This window comes from Sus scrofa, chromosome 3, assembly GCF_000003025.6.
Source record: "Sus scrofa isolate TJ Tabasco breed Duroc chromosome 3, Sscrofa11.1, whole genome shotgun sequence".
Classification (NCBI taxonomy): domain Eukaryota; kingdom Metazoa; phylum Chordata; class Mammalia; order Artiodactyla; family Suidae; genus Sus; species Sus scrofa.
The window spans coordinates 126,347,161-126,370,385 of NC_010445.4; the positions used below are offsets into that span (position 1 = coordinate 126,347,161).

The window sequence follows — 23,225 nt, forward strand, 5'->3', positions numbered from 1 at the left end:
AGAACCGAAGGGGCCACAAGGGGGCAGCACAACAGACGCGAAGGTTCAGTGCAAGACTCCGGAACCAGGCTGCCCCAGGCTCACGTACCAGCAGCTCTTCCTCTTATTGGCTGTGTGACCTTGAGCAGGTCAGTTAACCTCTCTGTGCCTTCAGTTCCTCCCTGTAAAGGGATTGCGAGCAGTGAATGAGTCAGCCTATGAAAAGCGCTTAGGGATTTCCCTGGTGGCTCAGCAGATGAAGGATTGTCACGGCTATGGCTCTGGTCACTGGGAACTTCCACATGCTGTGGGAGCAGCCAAGGAAAAAAAAAAAAAGGAAGGCTGATTCCAAACTTCCCAGGCATCTTCTCCCCCTAGAACAAAAGCCAAGCTCTCTGCCTGGGCCTACGAGACCCCAGGAGAACCCCACGCACAGACAAACGCCGCAGAGCTGCCCCTGTCTCCTGCCCAGACTCTGACCACATGAAAACAAGAGGTTCCTGCCACAGGGCCTTTGCACTTGCACTTCCCTTGCTGGAAACGGCCTTGCCTCCGCCCATGATGTGGTCTGTGCCCACTTTCTGCTCCAGTTCCTCAGATAGCCCTTTGCTGACCACCCACAGGAAAGAGCGGGTGCCCCCCGCCCCCCGTTCTGTTTCCTCCGGAGCACCTGACTTACTGCACATCAGGCTGGTTTGCAGTCTCCGCAAGGGCCTGGGCTCATCTGCTTTGTGCTTCCTTGTCTCGCCAGCACCTGGAGCAGAGAGGGTACAGAGTAGGGCTGACTCAGTGGCCTCCCAGCCCGCACCTCACCCTCCTCCCCACGGCTCTGTGTGCTCACCTGTGCCCCCAGCTTCTGACCCCTGACCCCGGAACAGCTCCCCCACTCCCTCTCCTGCTCCTTCCTTCCCAAGAGCAGCCAGCAAGGGAGTTCTTCCCCTGCTCCCGCTCCCTCCCTCCCTGGAGCCAGTCACCAGACAGCAGGCACCAGGCTCCCTCCATTCAACCACGTCACAAGTGGTTATCCTCTGGCTGCCTCTGCTGGTAGCCACGGGGAGGCAGAGGAGACCAGGCCTGCCTAGGAGGGGCTGACAGTCGTCCTGGGGAGCCAGCACGAAGGGACATCATCCTAATACAGCCAAGACACGTGTCACTGAGCATGGCTGGGTGGCACTAGCTCCCTGAAGCCCTGGGGACACAGTGGGGGTGGAGAGGCAGAGGGCCCGACATGCCACCTGACTTCTGAGCTCTGCCACCTGCAGACTTGTTTTTTTGTTTTTTCTGTTTTCTTTTTACAGCTGCACCTGCAGCATAGGGAAGTTCCCAGGCTAGGGGTCGAATTGGAGCTGCAGCTGCTGGCCTACACCACAGCTCACGGTGACGCCGGATCCTTACCCCACTGAACAAGGCCAGGGTTCAAATCCGCAATCCTCATAGTTACTAGTCAGGTTCTTAACCTGCTGAGCCACAACGGGAACTCCTGCCACGTGCAGACTTAACCCCTCTGAGCCTGGCCCATACACAGCGGAGCAGGACGTAGCTGAGCTCAGTCCTCAGAACTGAAAGCAGCTTCAAAACTGTCCCCTGGCCAGCCCTCAAGACAGAAGCAACTGGATCCCGACTCTCTGCTAGATCGCAAGCCTTCTGAGCCACCCGCGGAGGCCACTGCAGAGGAGTGGGCGCACACCTGTCACCAGCGCGGCCCAGCAAATGGTTTGACGTCTGCCGGACGCAGCCCCGGCTCCTCCACCTCCACCGCCCTGCACTTCCGGCCATAACTCCAGGCCCGGGGCCCGTTCCTCTGTCTTGAAGTCCTCCAGGGGCCAGAACAGCCATCAGCCAGGTAGGTACCTGCCCTTAGCTGCTGAAATTGCCCTTCAATATTTATTAAAGAAAAGTCAAAACAGAAAAACAGAATAGGAAGAAAAATTGGGAGTTTCCCTTGTGGCTCAGCAGTAACGAACCTGACTGGTATCCATGAGGATGCGGGTTCGATCCCTAGCCTTGCTCAGTGGGTTAAGGGTCCGGCATTGCCCTGAGCTGCAGTGTAGGTCGCAGACGCTCGGATCCCAGGTTGCCGTAGGCCGGCAGCTGGGGCTCCAGTTCCAACTCCTAGCCTGGGAACTTTCATGTGCTGCAGGTTTGGCCCGAAGAAGAAAAAAAAAAAAAAGAAAAGAAAGAAAAATTGTTCTGACTCCCACCACCCTGAGACAACTGCCTTAATTCCTCTTTGTGATACTGACCGTCTGCATCCAGATGCGCATGTATTTCCACAGCGCTTATGTCACGCTAGACACGGTGCACATGCAGTTTTATGTTCTGCTATTTCGTTTGGCATCGCTCTGTAAGCAGCTTTCCGTGTTGCTACACAGCCTTCACATTTGCCATTTACAATGACTGGTGAGTATTCCACTGGGCAGATACCCCGTAATTTATTTTAACCATTCGCCTTCTGCTTGACATTCAGGCATTTCCGGCTCCAGCTCTAATTGCGGATGGAAGGCGGAGTCCCCCGTTAAGAGGTTTCAGAATGAACGGGATGACTCAGCCATTCAGCCAGTGTTCATGGAGAACCTTCCACCGTGGAGGATGGAGAAAGCAAGTCACAGGGCCCTGCACCCCCTCTCCACACACGGCACAACCGCAAACCCACTGACGGCCAGCGATTCCCCCCAGCACCCTGGTCCCTCCCCCTCCCGCTGGCTCTGCATCCTTCTATGGCTCCCCATGACCAGGGCCAAGGAGAACCTCCTTAGCCTGGGGCTCCAGGTCCTGCCCTTCCCACCACCCTCTCTTCTCTCCCACCAGGTGGTTCATGCCCCACCCCCGCCATCACCCCCCACTCCCTAAAGGCATGTGCCCTCTCCCGCCCCAGGGCTTTGCAAACCCTTGTTGTCCCTTCTGCCCCCATGACTGGTCCACCCCTACCTGCTCCAAGGGGCCCCTTGGCATCTCCTGGTCTGACACCTTTCCTGACTCCCCCAGGCCCCTGGCATCCTCCTCCGAGCCCCCGTGCCCACGCTGACCTCTGCCTCAGCGCTTAGCATCCTGCGCCAGCGCTGTGCTGGGAAAGGTAAGACCCGGCTCTCTGGGAGGGGACCCTGAATTGCAGCGTTTATCAATTTCCGGGGTGTAAATACTCCCACTGAAGCCGATCCTGAGCTACCAAAGTGACATTACTGGGTGTGGAACTGGAGAGAAAGCACTGTTATACAGTTATTCCACCAAAGACAGACAACAGACACAAACAGCCTGAGAAGCATGGGTAACAGTATCACACAGTAAGGCAGGCTTTGGAGTGTTTCTCGTACTCTCTTTGATAGAATTGATTTTATTCTAAGTTTATGTAATTTACTTTTTAGCAGTGGCTAAACTAGCTCAGTGTTATGGGTTGAACTGAGCCCCAAATGTATCCGTTGAAGTCCTAACCCCCCCACATCTCAGAAGTAATTAAGGTGAAAACAAGATCAGCTGGATGGACCCCGGCTTCGTCTGACTGGTGTCCTGAGATTAAGACACACACACAGGGGTTCCTGTCGGGGCTCAGCAGTATCGAACCCGACTAGGATCCATGAGGCGGCAGCTTCGCTCCCCGGCCCCGCTCAGTGGGTTAAGGATCCAGCATTGCCGTGAGCGGTGGTGCAGGTCCCAGACGTGGCTCGGATCCGGCGTTGCTGTGGCTGTGGTGTAGGCCGGCAGCTGTAGCTCCAATTCAACCCCTAGCCTGGGAACCTCCACATGCCATGAAAGTGGTCCTAAAAAGCAAAAAGAAAAAAAGAAAAAAAGAAAATATTCCTTAGGTACATTTTAAAGCGTTTTTAGCTGAGAGTCAGTACAAAACTGGCGCCCCATCAGATTTGGCCTGGGGGCTCTGCTTTCCTGAGCCGACCCCACCTCCCTCCCCAGCACAGAGGGAGGAGCACTGGTTCAAGGTTGCAGATCCAGGGAGCGCGGGACGCGGGGCGACCAGCCAGCTCGCAGGCTCTCCACCTCCGCTGGCAAAGTCCCCTTCCGGGCAGTCAGGAATCTTTTCATTTTTAATGTGAAATGTCTTTCTAATAAGCCAAGGGAAAAGAGCTTTCTGAAATGTAAATCAAATCTCCGCGTGTGAGGCCAGGCCGTCCTCTCTGCTGCCGCTAACATTCTCAATGAGCTTTTAGACATAAAACCCAGCGCGTCTCCATTGATAACTTCTGTTTACTGATGTCTCAAAAATGTGCTACATCAAACCTACGAAGGAGCGCCCTGTGGCGCCGTGGGTTAAGACCCTGAGTTGTCACTGCGGTGGCTCAGGTCACTGCAGTGGCTCGGGTTCGATCTCTGACTGGGGACCTTCCACCTGCCAAAGGCTCCAAGACAAACAAACAAACAAAAAATAACAACAACAGGAACAACCTCTGGAGACAGAACTATTCATTGGTTCCCAGGGGCTGGGGGGTGGGGGACGGTTGATGGGTAGGGGGTTTCTCTTTCTGTAGGGGATTGTGGGGGTGGTTACACAACCCTGTGACTATACTAAAAGCCATTGAAATTATATCTCCAGAAAGGTGGGTTGTTTTGGTTTTTTTTTTTTTTTTTTTTTGTCTTTTTGCCTTTTCTAGGGCTGCTCCCACAGCATATGGAGGCTCCCAGACTAGGGGTTTAATCAGAGCTGTGGCCACTGGCCTATGCCACAGCCACAGCAACAGCAACGAGGGATCCGAGCTGCATCTGTGACCTACACCACAGCTCAGGGCAACACCAGATCCTTAACCCACTGAGCAAGGCCAGGGATCAAACCCGGAACCTCATGGTTCCTAGTCGGATTCGTTGACCACTGAGCCGCGACAGGAACTCCTCCATAAAGCTGTATAAAAATACACCAGGCACTTCTCTCAGTGACAATTTCCTTCTTTTTTTTTCTTTTTAGGGCTGCACCCTCAGCCTGTGGAAGTTCCCAGGCTTGGATATGAATCACCACATACACCACAGCCACAGCAACGCCAGATCCCAGCCACATCTGGGACCTACGCTGCAGCTTGCAGCAATGCCGGATCCTTCACCCACTGAGCAAGGCCAGGGATCAAACCCGCATCCTCAGGGATACTAGTCAGGTTCTTAACCCACTGAGCCACCGTGGGAACTCCTCACGGTGAAAATGTCTAAAGCCAGCCTTTGCTGCTGCTGTCTCTGTGCCGACAGAAACAGGCTCGCTGAGGAGAAAATGCAGCTCAGCAACTGAAAGTGGGTGGAATTAGCCCACGGGAGGCTGGGCCAGCCTCAGGCACCCCCCACCCCAGCCCACCCCCACACTTTCCAAAGCAGGAGCACGTCTGGGGCTGGGGCTGCAGGCGTAGCCGCCCCACCCCAAGGGAGGGGAGGAACAGGTACCCAGCCAGGGCTCCAGGCACCTTCTGGAAACAGCTCGAACCTTCCCCTTTTCCACCTCACCCAGTCATGGGGCCTGCGATTCCAGTTAGTTCCCTGAGTGCCGGGCTCTCTTCTTGGCCCTCCCAGAGGCCTGTCCCTGGGACCTCACTTTGGAGACTCAGGCAGAAGCAAGTCAGGAGAGGTTCCAGGGCCTGTGGTGACATTCTGATTTACAGACAGCGGGGAGGCTCTTGCCCAGGCAGGCCACAGGGCCACGATGACAGGGACAAGGCAGAGCGCTGCCTCCCCCCGGGGCTTCGCACGCAGGGAAAGCAGGACGAGGGGAGCAGGTCACAGTCCCCTGGACAAGGGTCCCTGCATCAACTTCCTGGGGACCAGAGTGGAGTGCCTGACCTCTGCAAAGAGGAACGAGAGCTCCAAAGCACTAAAGGGACAAGAGTGTGGCCGTGGGGCCAGGGCACTTGAGCTCTGGTGTCAGCCACTGTTTATGTACAGGCTGGCCTCAGCAAGGCACGTGACCTCCCCGTGCCTCTTGGCCACATCTGTAAAATGGGTCTCATTATCCCTGCCCCGGGGTGATTGCAGATCAAATGAACTCAGGTCCCTGAGTTGGGGTGAATTCACTGGCTTACTTAAGGGAGCAGTTTGAGACCTGGACTTCAGGCATGGCTGAATCCAGAAAATGAAGTCTGTACATCAGCTCTTTTCCTGGGTGCCACCCCCACTCTCAACACAGGCCTGCCTCCAGGGCTGCAAGGTGGCTGCAACAGCCCCAGAGCCTCTGGGCCCTAAACTCCAAGGCCAGGGGAAAAACAGGGTCTCCCCTAGCCCAGACCAAACCCAGGTCCTAAGCCCAGTTCCGCTGGCAGCAGCCAGGTCCTCCCTGCGAGCAGCCTGGCAGACTGGAACTGTGGTCATGGGCTCAGTCAGTGGCCTCTGGCGGGAGGAGGGCTAGCCAGCCTTTCCAAGGCCCTCCCCACTCCCGAAGCAGGTCCCATCCCGCCAGAGCCCGGAGGGACCACGGCTCCGCTCCCGCCACCTCCGCCCGATTCAGAGGGTCCAGACGTGGAGGCCTTCTCTGGGTCACAGGCAACCTCTGAACCCTCAGCTCGAGCCACACTGGGCAAGGCTGAGCCCCCAGCCCCCAGCCCCCAACCAGGAGGGTTCTGCTCTCTGTCCACCTGTGTCCAGAAGCAGCGCCCACATGTTTCTCCCCCTGGTACCACCCGGACCACCACCCCTCACCTGGTCTGACCCCAGGTCACGGCTGCCAAATTGCAAAAGTGTCCACGTCAAGGGCGGCCACTAGGTCCCCCCGGCCCAGCCCCCACTGGCCCCAGAACCTCGCCCCGATGGCACCCCCAGCCCCGGACCAACGCGGGAGGATGAGTCCGCCCGAGGGAGGGAATTACCGGTTCTTCCTCCTCAACCTCGGCTGTCCACGCTCCTGAATTAAAACTCCCCGCTCGCAATTTTACCATCCCCGTCTCCTGTGCTTTCCGAGTTCCCACCCGCTTTTGCGCACTCCCTGCAGCGACAGCCCTTCAGATCACAAACTCCTCGGCTGTGTCTGACCCATTAAGCAGGATGCTTTCGAAAGCTCCGAAAGCTTGAATGCCACGGGTTGCGTATCCCTGGAAATTCTAGCTGGTTCTTTTAGAAACCTGCCTGTTTGGTCTGTACACTTCTGTTCTTCGGGTTGTGACTCAATTTTCTCCTTTGATCACATGTGACCCATCTTCTCAGTAACCTGAAGGCCTTGCAATGGTTCTACCCGTCGCTCCTAACACTGTGGGGTTTGTTTGCTTGTGGGTTTTGTGATGTGGGAATCATGTCACTGGGTCGGGGGTATGTATCTTACACGAGTTCCGAGATCACGAATCTGAGAGGTTGGTGTAGGCCTACGGTTTTGATTTTTTTTTTTTTTTTTTTGTCTTTTTTAGGGCCGCACCCGCAGCATATGGAAGCTCCCAGGCTAGGGGTCAGACTGGAGCGGCAGCTGCTGGTCTACACTACAGCCACACCAGATCCAAGCCACATCTTTTTTTTTTTTTTTTTTTTGTCTTTTTGCCTTTTCTTGGGCTGCTCCTGTGGCATATGGAGGTTCAAATCGGAGCTGTAGCTACTGGCCTACACCACAGCCACAGCAACGCAGGATCCAAGCTGTGTCTGTGACCTACACCACAGCTCATGGCAACACTGGATCTTTAACCCACCGAGCAAGGCCAGGGATCGAACCTGCAACCTCATGGTTCCTAGTCGGATTTGTTAACCACTGCGCCACAATGGGAACTCCCCAAGCCACATCTTCAACTCACACTGCAGCTCAAGGCCACTTTCGGGGAGTGACACCCCCCCAACCCCTCCCCCCCGCGCTGGTGGGACCATTTTAGTTTCCATTTCAAGGAGGGTCCTGCTTTATGCGGGTGTCTTGGTTCCCCCTCGTCCCCTAGGGCGGGCCAGTCCCTCCCTCCCATCCCAGCGGGTTTGGTCCTTCACCCTCTGATTTCTCTAAGGGGCTAATCACCACCCCAGGGGCTGCACAATCACAGGCTCCCGAGGTCACAGTGGCTGTTCCCAGCGTCTGGGAATTCCTCCTTCGCAGGTGTCTGAAGCGGGCGGTTTCTAGGGCACCCTAGCCCGACGTCTTGCTGGAACCACACTCTGATCTTCAGAACCAAGCTAACATTGGCAGGGCGATGGATCCTATTAACAGCCAGTCAGCTCCCTGGCCAGATGGCATTTACAAACACCCATCTAGTTCCCTGTTCCGGCTGTGCGAGAGAGAGCCCAACTTCGGGCTGGACCAGGCCAGGTGGTGCCTGGCAGCCAAAGGTAGGCTCTCGCAGCTCTGCACTCTGCAGCCAGGCTTGGCTACACCAAGCGAGCAGAACCCCAGGGCTCAGGTGTAATGAAAGCTGCCCCCTGAATACATGCCAGAGCTCGGCGCATCAAGCCCAAATCAGAAAGCACATCCAATTAAAACTGAGAAGTGGGGTCCAGGCATTGACTGGGTTTTGTCTTGTTTTTCCTTTTAGGGCCACACCTGCAGCATATGGAAGTTCCCAGGCTAGGAGTCAAACTGGAGCTGCAGCTGCCGGTCTACACCACAGCCGCAAAGGATCTGAGCTGCATCTGTGACCTATGCCACAGCTTGTGGCAATGCTGGATCTTTAACCCACTGAGCAAGGCCAGGAATCAAACCCGCACCTTTGCAGATACTGTGCTGGGTTCTTAACCTGCTGAGCCACAACAGGAACTCCCAGGCACTGGGTTTTTAAAAACTCACAGGGGGGCCCACCATTAAATCCACTGGTTTGGACCCTATAAGGAGCCCGTCCCGTGTGAGCATCTCCCAAGGTGAACTTGTTCAAGCTGCAGGCTCCCTGGTTTCACCCCAAGACTGAGTCAGCAAGTCTGGGATGGGGCCCCCGCCTTTAATTCCAGAGGCGATTCGGACTCGGTGGTCTGGCCACACCAACCCTGGGGCAGGTCCTCGAGTGAAGCACAGGAGGGCGGAGTCTGAGTTAGAGCACGGGCAGCTGGCGCGCAGGGGGGGGGGGGGGGGGAGGGCAGAAAAGGCCATGGCCCTGGGCTGCCCGCAGGGAGGCTGACCTGCTAGCTGATGAGCCTTAGAGCATGGCTGCCTGGAAGGTACCCAAGGGCCAGACCCTGACACTGGGAATTGAATGATACGAGTGCCTTTGGGGTGCAACATGCAAAGCTCCCCGCGACTCCTCCAGGACGCAGAACACACTAGTACTGGAGACACTACCCCAACTATCAGCTCGGTTTTATCTCCTCCCCCAGCCCCTCCCTGAGGGCGGATCTTTGCGGGCTGCGTGCCTTCTAAGCGAGCATATCCTCCTTCACTGGAGGAGCAGGGAAGATCCTTCTCTTTTTGGCTGCAGCATGGGGTGGCTTGATGTGCCATCTCAGTCCCCAGACCAGGGACTGAGCCCAGGCCAAAGCAGTGACAGTGCCCTAACCACTAAGCCACCAGGTAGCTCCCCCGGGGAACAGATCTTAAGACAACAAAGCAGGAGCAGCACCATCAGTAAGATCCGCCCCCAACCCCGACCTCCCCAGGGAAAAGCAGTCACCGCAGGCTCCTAAGCAGTCCCATCCTCGAACCCCTGCAGTACCTTCCCTGTTTGGCTCTGTAACTGCATCCCTAACACTGGGCTGTAGTTAGGCATCCAGCATCCTCCTGGAGAAAATCTCAAGGGCACGGGCAGTGCCCGACAAGGTAGCTGCTGTTTGCTCAGCGAGTGTTGGCACAAGAGAAGTGGTGATATGCAGTACATTGATTTGCCAGGGGACAGGTCTCGTGACTTCTAACAGGTCTTATGCAGGCAGGTGGGATGGCTCCGGGAGGGCCCTTATAGACAAGAGGGACCACCCTCAGCCCCCAGGTTCAGTGGGAGAAGGGAGAGCAAAGCCAAATCCCAGCCAGGCAGGTTGCAGGAAGCGGAACTCACTCGACCGCGGCTCCACAAACCCCAGCGCAGTGGATGCTCTGAGGCTTGCCTTCCGGGTATACCTGTTTCCCACATACCTTTGCGCCAGAACAGGCATGAGGAAAGCACCCCCCCACCCCGAATATGAAGCAAACTCATATTCAGTATCTATGAAATAGTTGTGTTTTTTTCCCTTCCTGAATTGGAATGCAAATTTTAATCAAGGGACTGACATAAGAATAGTTTTATTTAAATCGTTTAACACTTGTGCAGTACTCCATATTAAGATGTTGAAACACTTTAAACAAAAATCTGTTACGCTTTAAACAGATTAAGAAACCGAATCCTCGTTGGCAGAAGCTAATTCTTACATCACACAGCTAACAGGAGGTAGAATTCTAAAATCTGATTCCAGCACCCACCTGTACCTGACAATTCAAGGCAAAGGGTGTCTTTTATTTTTGTGTTGCACGAGTTTCAGGACTATATAACCTGGATCAACTCTATGGAACAATAATTTAAAAGACAGAAAAGGGCCTCCTATGACAGAAAATTTTAAATTGACTATTATACCATTTATGCAATCAGTGAAGAAAACTGACAACAGAACAGGCCAGGGGTCAGTCAACACACAACACAACGTGTTTTAACAACTTGGCCCAAGGATGAATGAGCATCGTGCATTACCTGTTGTGTGGTCACTTCTCGGCTTTTTTTGAAGGGGGTGGGTGGGGAGGGAACATAAAAACAGAGGGATTCAAACTAGCCCTATTAAACATATCTGCTAAGTTCATGCCTTTGTCTGAAATTAACATCTGAGTGGAACGCGTATTTATCACTCGCATAACACTAGTCTTTTACTGAACTTTAGGGATTCAGCAGGTGATGCTCAGATTTAGGCAAATCCTAGAAGTAATTGCACTGAACAATATCTCAATTCTCAACTGCAAAATAATACTGGGTAATTATTTCAAAGTATGAGCTATAGCTACAATATTAAAAGACATGTATAGTAGAAAAATTCTCTAACTTAGAAAGTACAAATGGTTAAGTCAACAGTACCTACTTACACACAAATGAAACAAAATCAGAATAAACACTCAGCTTTAAGGAGAGGCAACTTCAGCCCAGGTTTTACCACTCAGGGGGAGAAAGTTCCTAGGTGGGTCATTTTGTTCAAGGATGACTTGAAAACCAATTTATCAGGCAAATATTTCAGATCCCAGCAAAGAAGACTCTTCAAGGATCTTGCCTATTAATTCGAGGCCGGAGGACAGACAGTGTGGGGAATTCATTGCTCCCGCCCCTCAGGCCCACCCAGGTTGCCCGCAGTGAGCCTGGATCGTTTGTCTCTAGTGATGCAAGTTCGAATCTTCTCTCCTCTTAGCACAAAACCCACCTGTGTTCTACGTGGCACCACCTGGCTGATACTAACAGCTCGGTGTGCAAAGGACTGAATTAGAAAGCGCCATCAATTCATTAAAGAAAGAATAAAACATAACATGCTTGGTTTGCACAGGCTTAACTTGCTTGGGTCACCCAGCATATTTGGAATTGGCTCCCATTAGTGGTAAATAGAATACTTTGGATCTGGTGCCGAAACTAACATATTTAGGTGAAATCAAGGTTTTGAGGCCCCACAGCATAAACTATGTTTATTTGGGTGTAAAGTGCCAGTTTTATATACAAAGCATAAGTAAACTTTAAAATCTGCTCTGAAGCAGTGAGTCTGTCTCCCTTCGGCCTCATGGTGGTTGCCTGTCGGGTCCCGGGGGATCCAACGCACCTAATCCCCACACTTTGAGGCCGAGAGAGGCGCTGTTAAGAGCCAGGGTGAAGTCGTGCACGGCCAAGCCGAACACGGAGAAGGTCGTTCCTAAACATCCGAGTAGCTTTTGTCTATGCTTTCAACCTAGGTGACCCCGCGCGCGTTTACAGGAGTTGAGGTAGCTACACAGCCACTGATGCACGTTACGGGTAATTCCTGGTGTAGCTGGCTGACAGTTTGAGTAGCTGATTTTTTTTTTTTTTCCTCTTTTGATGAGAAAGGGGGGGAAAAAATCAGCAGACGGAGAGCGCCTCGTCAGCGCCCTTAGAAGTCGGCATCCAGGGTAAAAGAATTCTCGGTCGGACTTGACATCACGCCCATCCTCTGATACTCGCCTACTCTCTTCTCAAAGAAGTTTGTCTTCCCCTCCAGGGAAATATTCTCCATAAAGTCAAAGGGATTCTCTACTCTGAAGACCTGAAAAGGTCCACAGCAAGACATAAATAGAGACCACCCTGCTGCCGAGAGGACCCGGGGGGCGCAGGGGGCCCGACCCCGCCGACTGTACCTTGCCAAAGCCCAGCTCCAGCATGAGCCTGTCTGCCACGAACTCGATGTACTGTTTCATTAAAGTGCAGTTCATCCCGATGAGCTTCACGGGCAGGGCCTCCGTGAGGAACTCCTGGGGACCCGAGGGCAGCATCTCAGTGAAACGGCAGCCCCGGGAGCCCCCCGAGCGAGCGCCAGACCCCTCCCCGGCCCCCGGCGCCCACCTGTTCTATCCGCACGGCGTTGACGATGATTTCTTTCACTCTCTGCTCCGAAGGCTTGTGTAACAGGTGTTTGAACATCAGGCAGGCGAAGTCGCAGTGTAAACCCTGGAAGAGAAGGAGACGACCGCCGTCAAACCAGCCGGCTGCCTGCTCCCAGGAACGCGGGGCAGGAAACGGGCTTTCGGCCGTGCCACCGTGGCCTTAGGCATCGTGCAGGCCCGGGCTAAAAGCAGGGCGGTGGCCAAAGGGAAGGTGACTCAACGGCTGCACGGCCTAGACATGCTCGTCCCCCCAGGGCCCTCCGTGCTGCCCCCTAGAGGACAGAAGCCCAGATCTGCTCCCCGTGGCCCTGCGTGGTGGCCGAGGACTGGGCACCACGTGCACTCTGAGCCTCCTTTCTTTTTTTTTTTTTGTCTTTTGTCTTTTTGTTGTTGTTGTTGTTATTGCTATTTCTTGGGCCGCTCCCGCGGCATATGGAGGTTCCCAGGCTAGGGGTTGAATCGGAGCTGTAGCCACCGGCCTATGCCAGAGCCACAGCAACGCGGGATCCGAGCCGCGTCTGCAACCTACACCACAGCTCACGGCAACGCCGGATCGTTAACCCACTGAGCAGGGGCAGGGACCGAACCCGCAACCTCATGGTTCCCAGTCGGATTCGTTAACCACTGCGCCACGACGGGAACTCCTGAGCCTCCTTTCTTTTACAGCCCGGTGGCCTGCTGTTGCCACTGCTTCTAGCAGGAAAGGCAAAAAAATCACGAGGTGAGTTAGTTTCTAGGTTTATAACCTCACGTTTGGAAATCAAGAATACAATTTCAGGGAGTTCCTGTCGTGGCTCAGTGGTTAACAAATCCGACTAGGAACCATGAGGTTGCAGGTTCGGTCCCTGGCCTTGCTCAGTGGGTTAAGGATCCATCCGGCGTTGCCGTGAGCTATGGTGTGGGTTGCAGACGTGGCTCGGATCCCCCCCTTGCTGTGGCTCTGGCGTAGGCCGGCGGCTACAGCTCCAATTCGACCCCTAGCCTGGGAACCTCCATATGCCGCGGGAACGGCCCTAGAGAAGGCAAAAAGACAAAAACAAAAACAAAACAAACAAACAAACAAAAAAGAATGCAATTTCAAGCAAGTCTGCAGTCTTGGTGCGTTGAACCCCAAGTAACGCTGATGGGCCCTGGGCTAGACCATCAGGGGCTCTCATTCACGGGACGCTCACCAACTCACTTTGAAGGACAGAAGGAGCACACAAAAGACCAGAAATAATAAAAAGCCCATCCCCTATAGGGGGGTACCTATGCATACGGAGAATATGAGTCATTTCAGTAAGTCACCTAAAGCATTTCATTTTCTGCCAAGCACACACAGGGTTGAACCCACAGGTTCCACGTGCCTAAAAGGGATCCCTCCGGAGAACACAAGCTTTGCAGGCTTTCGGGGCGTAGGTTAGCCTCTTATCTGATCGAGACTCACCTCATCTCTGCTAATAAGTTCGTTGGAAAAGGTCAGGCCAGGCATCAGTCCTCGTTTCTTGAGCCAGAATATGGATGCAAAAGACCCAGAAAAGAAGATGCCTTCCACGGCGGCAAAGGCTACGACCCGTTCTCCTAGAGGGAACCCCAAAACATTTCCAGTGAGGGCCTGTGGGCTCAAGAACAAGCCAGTGACGTCACTCGGAAAATGCAACTCCCGGCGAAGCGGGGCTGAGGGCTCCTTACCGTACGTCGCCTCCTTGTCCCCGATCCAGCGCAAGGCCCAGTCTGCCTTCTTCTTTACGCAAGGCATTGTCTCGATGGCATTGAAGAGGAATTCCCTGGTAGGCACACAGAGCGTCAGCCATCCTGGCAAAGACTTCCTGCCCCAAGCTTCTGGCTAAGAGCTCAGGGACCAAGGCCCACCGGGACTCCAAGGGCACTTTCTTTTTACTGGTTTGCTTGGTCCTCCACTGCTCTTTTTTTTTTTTTTTTTTTTTGTCTTTTTGCCTTTTCTGGGGCCGCTCCCGCAGCATATGGAGGTTCCCAGGCTAGGGGTTGAATCGGAGCTGGAGCTGCCAGCCTACACCACAGCCACAGCAATGCAGGATCTGAGCTGCATCTGCGACCTACTCCACAGCGCACGGCAACGCCGGATCCTTAACCCACTGAGCAAGGCCAGGGATCGAACCCACAACCTCATGGTTCCTAGTCAGATTCGTTAACCACTGAGCCACGATGGGAACTCCTGTCCCCCAGTGTTGTTTTTAAAAATCTCAACATTCATTTGGTTTATGTTGGTACAAACGTGGGTATTCATTAGTTCATGTTGAGCCCCAAGATCCACGAACACGAGAACTCAAGTCTACGACACCGAGAGCCTGTATTGGCTTAAGTAACTACTTCAAGTCCAGGTCAGGCCAAGGTTGACAGGCCCTATCTTTTTTAAATTCATAAAAGGAGAAAATCTGAACTGCTGGGGCTGTTGAAACAATGCTGACCCATCATCTCCCCTCACTAGGTGTCCCCCCCCCACATCATTATCATTGGGGGCCATCTGGGCCCCAAATGCCACATGCATTTATAGTCAGTAAAGGCAATTAAGTAAACAACCCGAGATTGCTGCCTGCTGTGCTACAGCATCGATCCCCGGCCCGAAGACCCCATCCACTGGCCCTACACTCACCCGAGCTTATGACCCTCCTCCACCTCCAGCCTATCCTGTGTCCACCTTCGGAGTCCACTGATTCCCCAGCCTCTTGCCCCGATGACCTTGTTTTCTGAAGCCAAGGTCACCAGCCCCATGGGGCTCCTCTCATTCTCTTTCCACGGCTGCCCGGGTCAGCTGGTGACTGAAGCACCAGGCCTTCCCCATCCTACCCCTTCCGGTCATGTAGCCCAATTATCCCCCCACCTTTACCTTCTTTTTTCATTTGTCTACAAACGCGTTCAAATCTTTTTGCCCCAAAGTTTCTGCAACCTGCTAGCCTTGCAAGGCACCGCTCACCTTCCCTCTTCCCGCTCTTCCAAGTCCCACATAAGAGGCTACTCCCAGCTTCACCGCTTCTGTCCCACACAGGCCCTTGTCCTGAACCTGCCCTTAGTAGCAAGGCTACTGCCCATTTCTAACGTTCCCCTCCCTCCAGTCAATATTCAAAATGCAATACAGACCCTCGGTTACCTCTATGTCCCCCCAGGATAGACTTTGTTACCAGTGTGTGTGAAATTAGCCTCATAGCTCACGGCTGCCTCTGCAGTTCTGTGCAATTCCTCACTTAGTCTTATCTTCTATGTTATATTATAAGCCCCTTAAGAGGCCAGTTCTGTTCTACTTTGTATTATTCTCTGCCCAGCCTCACGATGTAGACTGACAGATGTGCCAGACCTAAAAACACTCAGACCTAGATGGGTTTTTTCACCCCACCTTTTTTGGGGGGGATGGGGTCCACACCCATGGCAGTGGACGTTCCCGGACCAGGGATTGAACTTGCGCCACAACAGCAACCCAAACCACTGCAGTGGCAACGTCCCATCCTTAATACGCTGTGCCACAAGGGAGCTCCCAGACCTAGGTTTTTTGCTTGTGGTCAACAGGGATTTTTTTTTCCTTTTCTCCCAGAAGGCACTGATTGGACATTCAAGAGTACACTTCCAGCACTCACAATAGAGTAATCTTTGTTTTTAAATGATGGCTAATAAAGTGAATTTACCCTCTTCTTCAGAGCAGACATCACCATAGGTGCTAGCAATTTCCTGGACTTGGTCATTTTAGAGTCATTTTCCCATGCCTGCCTGATTTCAAAAAGTAACACCCAGAAAGTCCTGAACATGATGATCTATCCCCCAAATACTCACCTTTCTTTGGAATCTTTGATGTAAGTGTCGATGAGGAGGCTATACATTTCAGAATGTATGTTTTCCATGGCAATTTGGAAGCCATAGAAACAACGAGCTTCGGTAATCTGAACTTCTTGGCTAAACCGCTCCACCTAGTGGTGAAACGCAAAATTCAGCTCAAGGGAAACCAACCAGCAGCAACTCAAGGAACCCTGGTGGCCTCACAGCCACTCTTTTGTACCATTATAAGGTTTGTTTCTATACATAAAAAGAGCAGATCATTCTTTTTGAATTCATTGCAAGAAGGATCCACTCAACAAGACATAGGCAACCAAATTATTAAAACAGCAAAGCCCCAAAAAGGAGAGCCAATAGCTGCAAGAGTGGTATACCTATGACTACTGCTTACCATTGTCATTGAGCTTCTCTACATAATTGGGGGGGGGAAATACCATCAGGAAGAAATAAGCCAAGTATATATTATAGAACAAGAAATGCCATGTAACAGATATACTAGCTTCCAGATATATATACATGCAGTATGGGAAAAATTTAAAAGATGAGGAAAGATACTTTGTCAATTTGTCCTCTCTCAAGTCTTGAAGTGACTTTTGAGGGCGGCAGGGCTGGGGTGGAAATGGACACGACAATGACTCACCAAGTTTTCATTCACGATGCCATCACTTGCTGCGAAGAAAGCCAGGACATGTGAAATAAAATATCTCTCCTCCGGCTTCAGGGTCTCCCAGTGCTGAATGTCCTTGGAGAGGTCCACCTGAGGTCGAGACATTCACAGGGGGTTCAAGAGGGCTGGACGTGACACATGCACAACTCTTACACTTCCAGCCTGTTAGCATCTCTTGGTGAGTGTATAGCCCTCACCAGGGAGGACACCCGCAGTGGGCCCCACTGGGAACAAGAGGCAAAGCCAAGCCAAGCCTCTTTCAGACCAGCCTAGTCTAACCGCCTCTGGGCAGGGGTCTTCCCCTAGAGTAAGGGGCACTCCTTTAAGTCTCCCGGGTTCTGGACGGAGTTACCTCCTCAGCTGTCCAGAAGGAAGCCTCTGCCTTCTTATACATCTGCCAGATGTCATGGTATTCTATAGGAAAGATGACAAAGCGCCGGGGGTTTTCTCTCAGGAGCGGCTCGTCCTCCACGCTGGGGGCCGAGAGCTTAGGGTTCTGTCGGGGGGAAAGCAGTGAAAACATTAAGGAGCGGGCAGACGATGAAATTGTCATTTTTCCAGTCAGGTCACGTACACCCAATGATCGGGAATTTCATGGGGTTGAATCTAGGGTCGCTGTCAGGTATGTGGCCTATACACGAAACAGCAGGACTATATGTGGGGAAATAGGCCATGCCCCCCCTGGGTGAATGATCGGGAAGAGACTTGGCGGGAAAGGAGAGCGGGCCCGGGTGGGTGGGGGCAGGCTTTGAAAGGAGACAATGAGGCTTTGGCGCCAAGCGCAGGCTCCTCCCGGCTCCGCCTTCCTGCAGCGCCCCCTCTCCGGGCGCCCCCCGTTCGCCTACGCACCGGCTCGGCGGGCTCCTGGAAGATCCTCCTGGCGGTCTTGCTGGCCAGCACGCGGGTCCCGCTGAGGGTCGGGGGCTGCAGGGAGACGCGTGGTGAGGGGCCCGCCCGCGTCCCACAGGACCCCACCGCCCCGTCCCGACCCCCGGCCCCCGCGCCCGCGCGCTCACAGTGTTCTCCTTGTCCGCCAGGCTGAGCCCTTTCAGGGGCGAGAGCTGGAGCTGCTGCGGGTCGGCGATGGTGGCGAGAGGGACGCGGACGGAGAGCATGGCGACGCGCGGAGGGGCAGGTGAGGCGAAGGCGCAGGTCCTGGGATGCGAGCCCCAGCCCGGCCCGCAGGGGAATTTAAAGCATCCTGAGCGCTCATTGGGCGGAGCCGCCGCTGGCCACGCCCCTCGCGATTCAAGCGCCGCGCGGGATCTCAGGCCGCCCCTGCCCGCCGGGGACCCTCGGGACCGACCCCTCCCAGGCCTCCGGGGGCCGCCGGGTGGGCAGGGGGAGCCACTGCCCGGCTCCCCGAGGGCCCCACTGGACAAAGGCTGCAGCCCCTGCGCGTCTCGGTGGCCTGGCGCGCGCGGGCACTCGCTGGGGCCGGACGGTTTGGGATTGAATGAAACAACGCGATTGGAGCCCGCCAGGCGCCGGAGAGCGGGAGCTGACACCCCACCCCACAGAGCCCCACCTCTCCGAAAACGTCTCTCGGACCGGTTTCGCGGTTCTGGGCGAGAGGTTTTGCAAATGAGGTTGGTGCAAAGGCCAGTAAAACGGCCCCGGCAGCGAGGGAAGCGCCATGGCTGCGACGATTTACATACGTGTACTTGGGGGAGGGGTACAAGGTCCCTGAGGTGTGGGGTGCTCAGCGGGGACCGTGGCGCCTAGCATTTAGGGCCGCTGGCTTCAGAGTCCCGGGGTGCAGTTGCTGTGTCACTAGGACAGGTCACCCGACTTAAAGAATTGGTGCGCTGGTAGCTCTACCTAACCTGTGGGATTCCTAAGAAAATGAGAGGATTAAGTGAGACCATTCATGTAAAATGGGAAGCTCTTTGGAAACCTTCACATTAACAGGAAGGGCCTTTGGTGCAGTTTCCCGCTGAAATCGTGTCTGCTTTCAGACCACTGTCCTCTGTGTCAATATTGTTTTAAAAATGGCAAACTAAGCAAAACCTCCTGGGAAAGAGTCCAGTGTGTGCTTGAAGAACTAGAAATTCATGTACTGCTTATTGGGCATCCAAGATCCTGGAGAGGGGGTTGAAAACCTCCATGGGGGAGGGGGGGATTCGAACTAAGTAAAAGTGTCCATTTTACTTTGTACATGATCTTTCAGATTTGCCATAGATTTTGCCCTGAATGTGGCAAAATTCAAGAAATGATTGCAGAGGAAGCAGTGTTAAGGAGTTCCCATCGTGGCTCCCTGGTAACGAACCCGACTAGTATCCATAAGGACACGGGTTCGATCCCTGGCCTCGCTCAGTAGGGTAAGGATCTGGCGCTGCGATGAGCTGTGGTGTAGGTCCCCAGACGTGGCTTGGATCCTGCGTTGCTGTGGCTGTGGTGTCGGCCGGCAGCTGCAGCAGCTCCAATTAGACCCCTGGCCTGGGACCCTCCATATGCCACGGGTACGGCCCTAAAAAGCAAAAAAAAAGAGCTTCGCATCTCTTAGACAAAACAACTAAGACTCTGGTCTATCTGTTTTAAAGCAGCTCACAGACATTGTCGATTTCCCCTTACTTCAGCATGCACTTTCAGAAAATGGATATTTTTATTGATAGAGGTGTGATGGTTTTATCAGCCACCATAAAACGATCGCAATTATCAGTGATTCTCTGTCCTTCTCTAATCCTCAATGTCGGGTAATTAATACCTGAAGTCCTCCTTTGGGTTGCTGTTCCAGGCACCATGTGCTTTTTAGCTCCTGTTATATTCCGTGTGTACAGGAACCATAAAGTATAACTCGGTGAACTAGCCAGAAACCGTGACTTCTTTTTCGGTTGAACTGCCACGAGGCAGGGGGAAAAGTCGCCATCCTCTCCTTCACCTCCTCCCACCTCTGAGTCATTTGGGAGGTCCCATCCCCTCCCCCCCAGGTCGGGTTTTTACCGCTCTCGCTTTACAAAGGAGGAAGCAGGGGCAGAAGGCTACGTGACTCTGCGGGGAGGTCAAGCCGGGAGGAGGCAGCGGGGCCTGGCTTCTGGTAGGCAGGGCCTCCTCTCTCGCCTGGGTCCCGGAGAGGAAAAGGCCGGGCGGGACGTGGCGGCCCATTCCCCGGAAGAGAGAGCGCCCTCCGCTGCTGCCTAGGGCCGGGCGCTGGAATCTGACCAGGAATCTTCCTGGCTTCCCTCTGCGCCTGTTTGACAGCTGCTCCACGATTGGCCAGTAGGACAGAGACTCCGCCCCCAACCTCCGAGAGGAGGCGCTCATTCGAGCCTTCGGGATCCCACGCCAGGCCACCGTAAGCCCCGCCCCCGCTTCCGGTCCTGCGGTCGCGCGGGGAGAAGTTGTACTTTTAGCATCTAGGGCGGGCGGGTTTGGTGGCCTCTTAAGAGGCGCCTCACCCTACCCCAGCACTCATCACCTATATACGGGACACCGCGCTGGTAATGACACTGACGTCGGTAACTCCACAGCCCCTGGGCCCCTGGACCACGTGATTAACACTTAAAATGCAAAGGACAGTGTGAGGTTCTCTTGAGATCAAGGTCTGAGAGGCAAGGAGAATGTCCAAGGTTATACGGTTCCTAAAACTGCCCAGCTAGAACTTTCCTCTCCCAATTTTTGTTAATAATGTTTTCGGAGTTCCCCTTGTGACTCAGCAGTAACGACTAGTATCCATGAGGATGTGGGTTCCATCCCTGACCTTGCTCAATGCGTTAAGGATCCAGCGTTGCCGTGTAGATCACAGACACCGCTGGGGTCTGGCATTGCTGTGTCTGTGGGGCAGGCCAGCAGCTGGAGATCTGATTTGACCCCTAGCCGGGGAAACTCCATATGCTACAGGTGCAACCCTAAAAAGCAAAAGCAAAAAAATAAATAAATAAAGTTTTCAACAAACAGAAAAACAAAAGAATCCTACAGTCTTCACCCACCACCTGGGATTCAGTGGTTGTTTCCATTTTGCCTTATTGCTTTCTCTTTCTGGACGTGGGAGGCTTTAGTTTTTTCTGGATCATTTGAAAGTGGGTTGTAGAAAGGACACTTCATCCCCAGATATTTCAGCATGTTGCGGCATATAACTCTTAAAAATAAAAACATCCACTAACGTAACCACAACATCATATTCAGACCTAAGAAAACCAGCATTAATTCTCTAACATCACCTAATAGCTTCTAGTCCATAAGCAAATTTTCCCCAGTCGTTTCAAATGTGTCTTTTAATTCATTCACTTTTTATTCAGGATCCTGTTTAGCACATGCATTACATTTGTCCACTGTATCTTTTTAGTCTCTTTAAAATCATATCAAATGAGCTTTATTTTTTGTTCTTTGATTTTTTTTTTTTTTTTAATCTGCAGAGTGGTGGACGTGACAACAAAGTCAGTTACATGCAGTGGCATCAAGACAGTGGTTGTTTGTATAGTTGTTCTTAGGCCCCCCCCCCCGTCTGTCGCTTTTTTGTTTTTGTTTTTGTTTTTTGCTTTTTAGGGCTGTATTCAAGGCATATGGAAGTTCCCAGGCTAGGGTTCAAATCAGAGCTGCAGCTGCCAGTCTACACCACAGCCACAGCAACACGGGATCTGAGCCACATCTACGACCTATACCACAGCTCACAGTAACACCAGATCCTTAACCCACTGAGCGAGGCCAGGGACCGAACCTGCATCCTCATGGACACTAGTTGGGTTCCTTACCACTGAGCCACAACGGGAACTCCATTAGTCTCTTGAATTTGAACAACCGTACTTTGTTTTTAGCCCATGATATTGGCTGTGTGATGTTCAGGCCACTTTTCTTGTGGACTGTCTCACGTTCTACATTTGCCTGATGTGTCTTCAGAGTGTCATTTAACTTGTCTTTCTGATCACTGTATTTACTGTAAACTAGAAGTTGGATCTAAAGGTTTTATTACATTGGGCTTATATTTTTTGCATGTGGTTAAAATATACATAAGCTAAAAAAAATACATAAGCTAAAATTTACCATTTGAACCTTTTTTTTTTTTGTCTTTTTGCTGTTTCTTGGGCCGCTCCCGAAGCATATGGAGGTTCCCAGGCTAGGGGTCAAATTGGAGCTGTAGCCTCCGGCCTACGCCAGAGCCACAGCAACACAGGATCCGAGCCATGTCTGCAACCTACACCACAGCTCACGGCAATGCTGGATCCTTAACACACTGAGCAAGGGCAGGGACTGAACCCGCAACCTCATGGTTCCTAGTCAGATTTGTTAACCACTGCGCCACGACGGGAACTCCCATTTGAACCATTTTTCAAGTGTGCCCTTCAGTGGCATTAAGCACAGTGACAGTGTTATGCAAACATCACCACCATCATCTCCAGAACTTTTTATCCTAAACTGAAACTGTCCCCATGAAACCCTAACTCCCCATTACGCCCTCCCATCAATCTCATGACCACCATTCTGCTTCCTGTCTATATGAATATAAGTACCTCATGCAAGTGCAGTCTTACAGTATCTGTTCTTTTGTGTCCAGCTTTTTTTTCAGTTGGTGTAAAGTTTTCAACATTCATCCATGTTGTACCTGGTGTCAGAATTTCATTCTTTTTTTTTTTTTTTTAGGGCTGCATTCCACGGCATATGGAAGTTCCCAGGCTAGGGGTTGAATCGGAGCTGCAGCTGCGGTCTTATACTGCAGCCACAGCAACTCGGGATCCGAGCAGCATCTGTGAACTACACTGCCACTTACCGCGATGCTGGATCCTAACCCACTGATTGGGGCCAGGGATAGAACCCGCATCCTCATGGATACTAGTCAGGTTTGTTACCACTGAGCTACAATGGGAACTCCTCATTCTTTTTTTCTTTTCTTTTTAGGGCCACACCCGTGGCATATGGAGGTTCCCAGGCTAGGAGTCAAATCGGAGCTACAGCTGCCAGCCTACACCACAGCCACAGCAACACAGGATCCTTAACCCACTGAGCGAGGCCAGGGATCAAACTGGCAACCTCATGGTTCCTAGTCGGATTCGTTAACCACTGAGCCACGACAGGAACTCCTATCCCATATTTCATATGATCTCATTTCGTAATGATTCCCTCTCTGCAACCCGTTGGCCCCTTCCCTCCGGGGAGTCCTTTAGTTTCCCAGCCACTAGGACTAGGAGCAAGGTCAACCCTCCTCAAAGCTGAGCTGCTGGCTCCAGGGGACCTCCTTCTTCTTTCTGAACTTGACATTCTGCTCTCAGAACTTCAGGATCCTCAGATCCTCTGTTGAGGAAAAAGCATTCTCGGGAAGCAGACAGACGGAATACTCCATCTCAGGAGTGACTTGTTAGGAGTTCCTTTTGTGGCTCAGTGGTAACAAACCCGACTAGTGTCAATAAGATGTGGGTTCGATCCCTGTCCTTACTCAGTGGGTCAAAGGATCTG

General features: G+C 52.9%; 1 protein-coding gene across 2 annotated transcripts; it reads right to left on the reverse strand.

The window, feature by feature from the left end:
- On the reverse strand, positions 10,038-19,985 carry RRM2 (ribonucleotide reductase regulatory subunit M2). Of its 2 annotated transcripts, XM_021087850.1 has the most exons (11): positions 19,782-19,985; positions 17,855-17,993; positions 17,688-17,762; positions 17,191-17,334; positions 16,812-16,928; positions 16,172-16,305; positions 14,063-14,157; positions 13,818-13,951; positions 12,351-12,455; positions 12,146-12,259; positions 10,038-12,054 (listed from the first exon to the last, which is right to left on the reverse strand). In XM_021087850.1, the coding sequence occupies exons 2-11, from the start codon at positions 17,951-17,953 to the stop codon at positions 11,902-11,904; spliced, it is 1,170 nt and encodes a 389-aa protein (XP_020943509.1). In that variant the 5' UTR covers positions 17,954-17,993; positions 19,782-19,985; the 3' UTR covers positions 10,038-11,901. The 2 variants fall into 2 exon arrangements, with proteins under 2 accessions (XP_020943509.1, XP_020943508.1); XM_021087849.1 differs by lacking the exon at positions 19,782-19,985 and having other exon boundaries at positions 17,855-19,071.

Coding starts and splice junctions, on each gene's coding strand:
- RRM2 (XM_021087850.1), bottom strand. CDS start 17,953: ATGCTCTCCGTCCGCGTCCCTCTCGCCACCATCGCCGACCCGCAGCAG. Junction 14,158..16,171: donor ATCAAAGATTCCAAAGAAAG/GTGAGTATTTGG, acceptor TGTGCCTACCAG/GGAATTCCTCTTCAATGCCA. Junction 12,055..12,145: donor TGGAGCTGGGCTTTGGCAAG/GTACAGTCGGCG, acceptor GGACCTTTTCAG/GTCTTCAGAGTAGAGAATCC.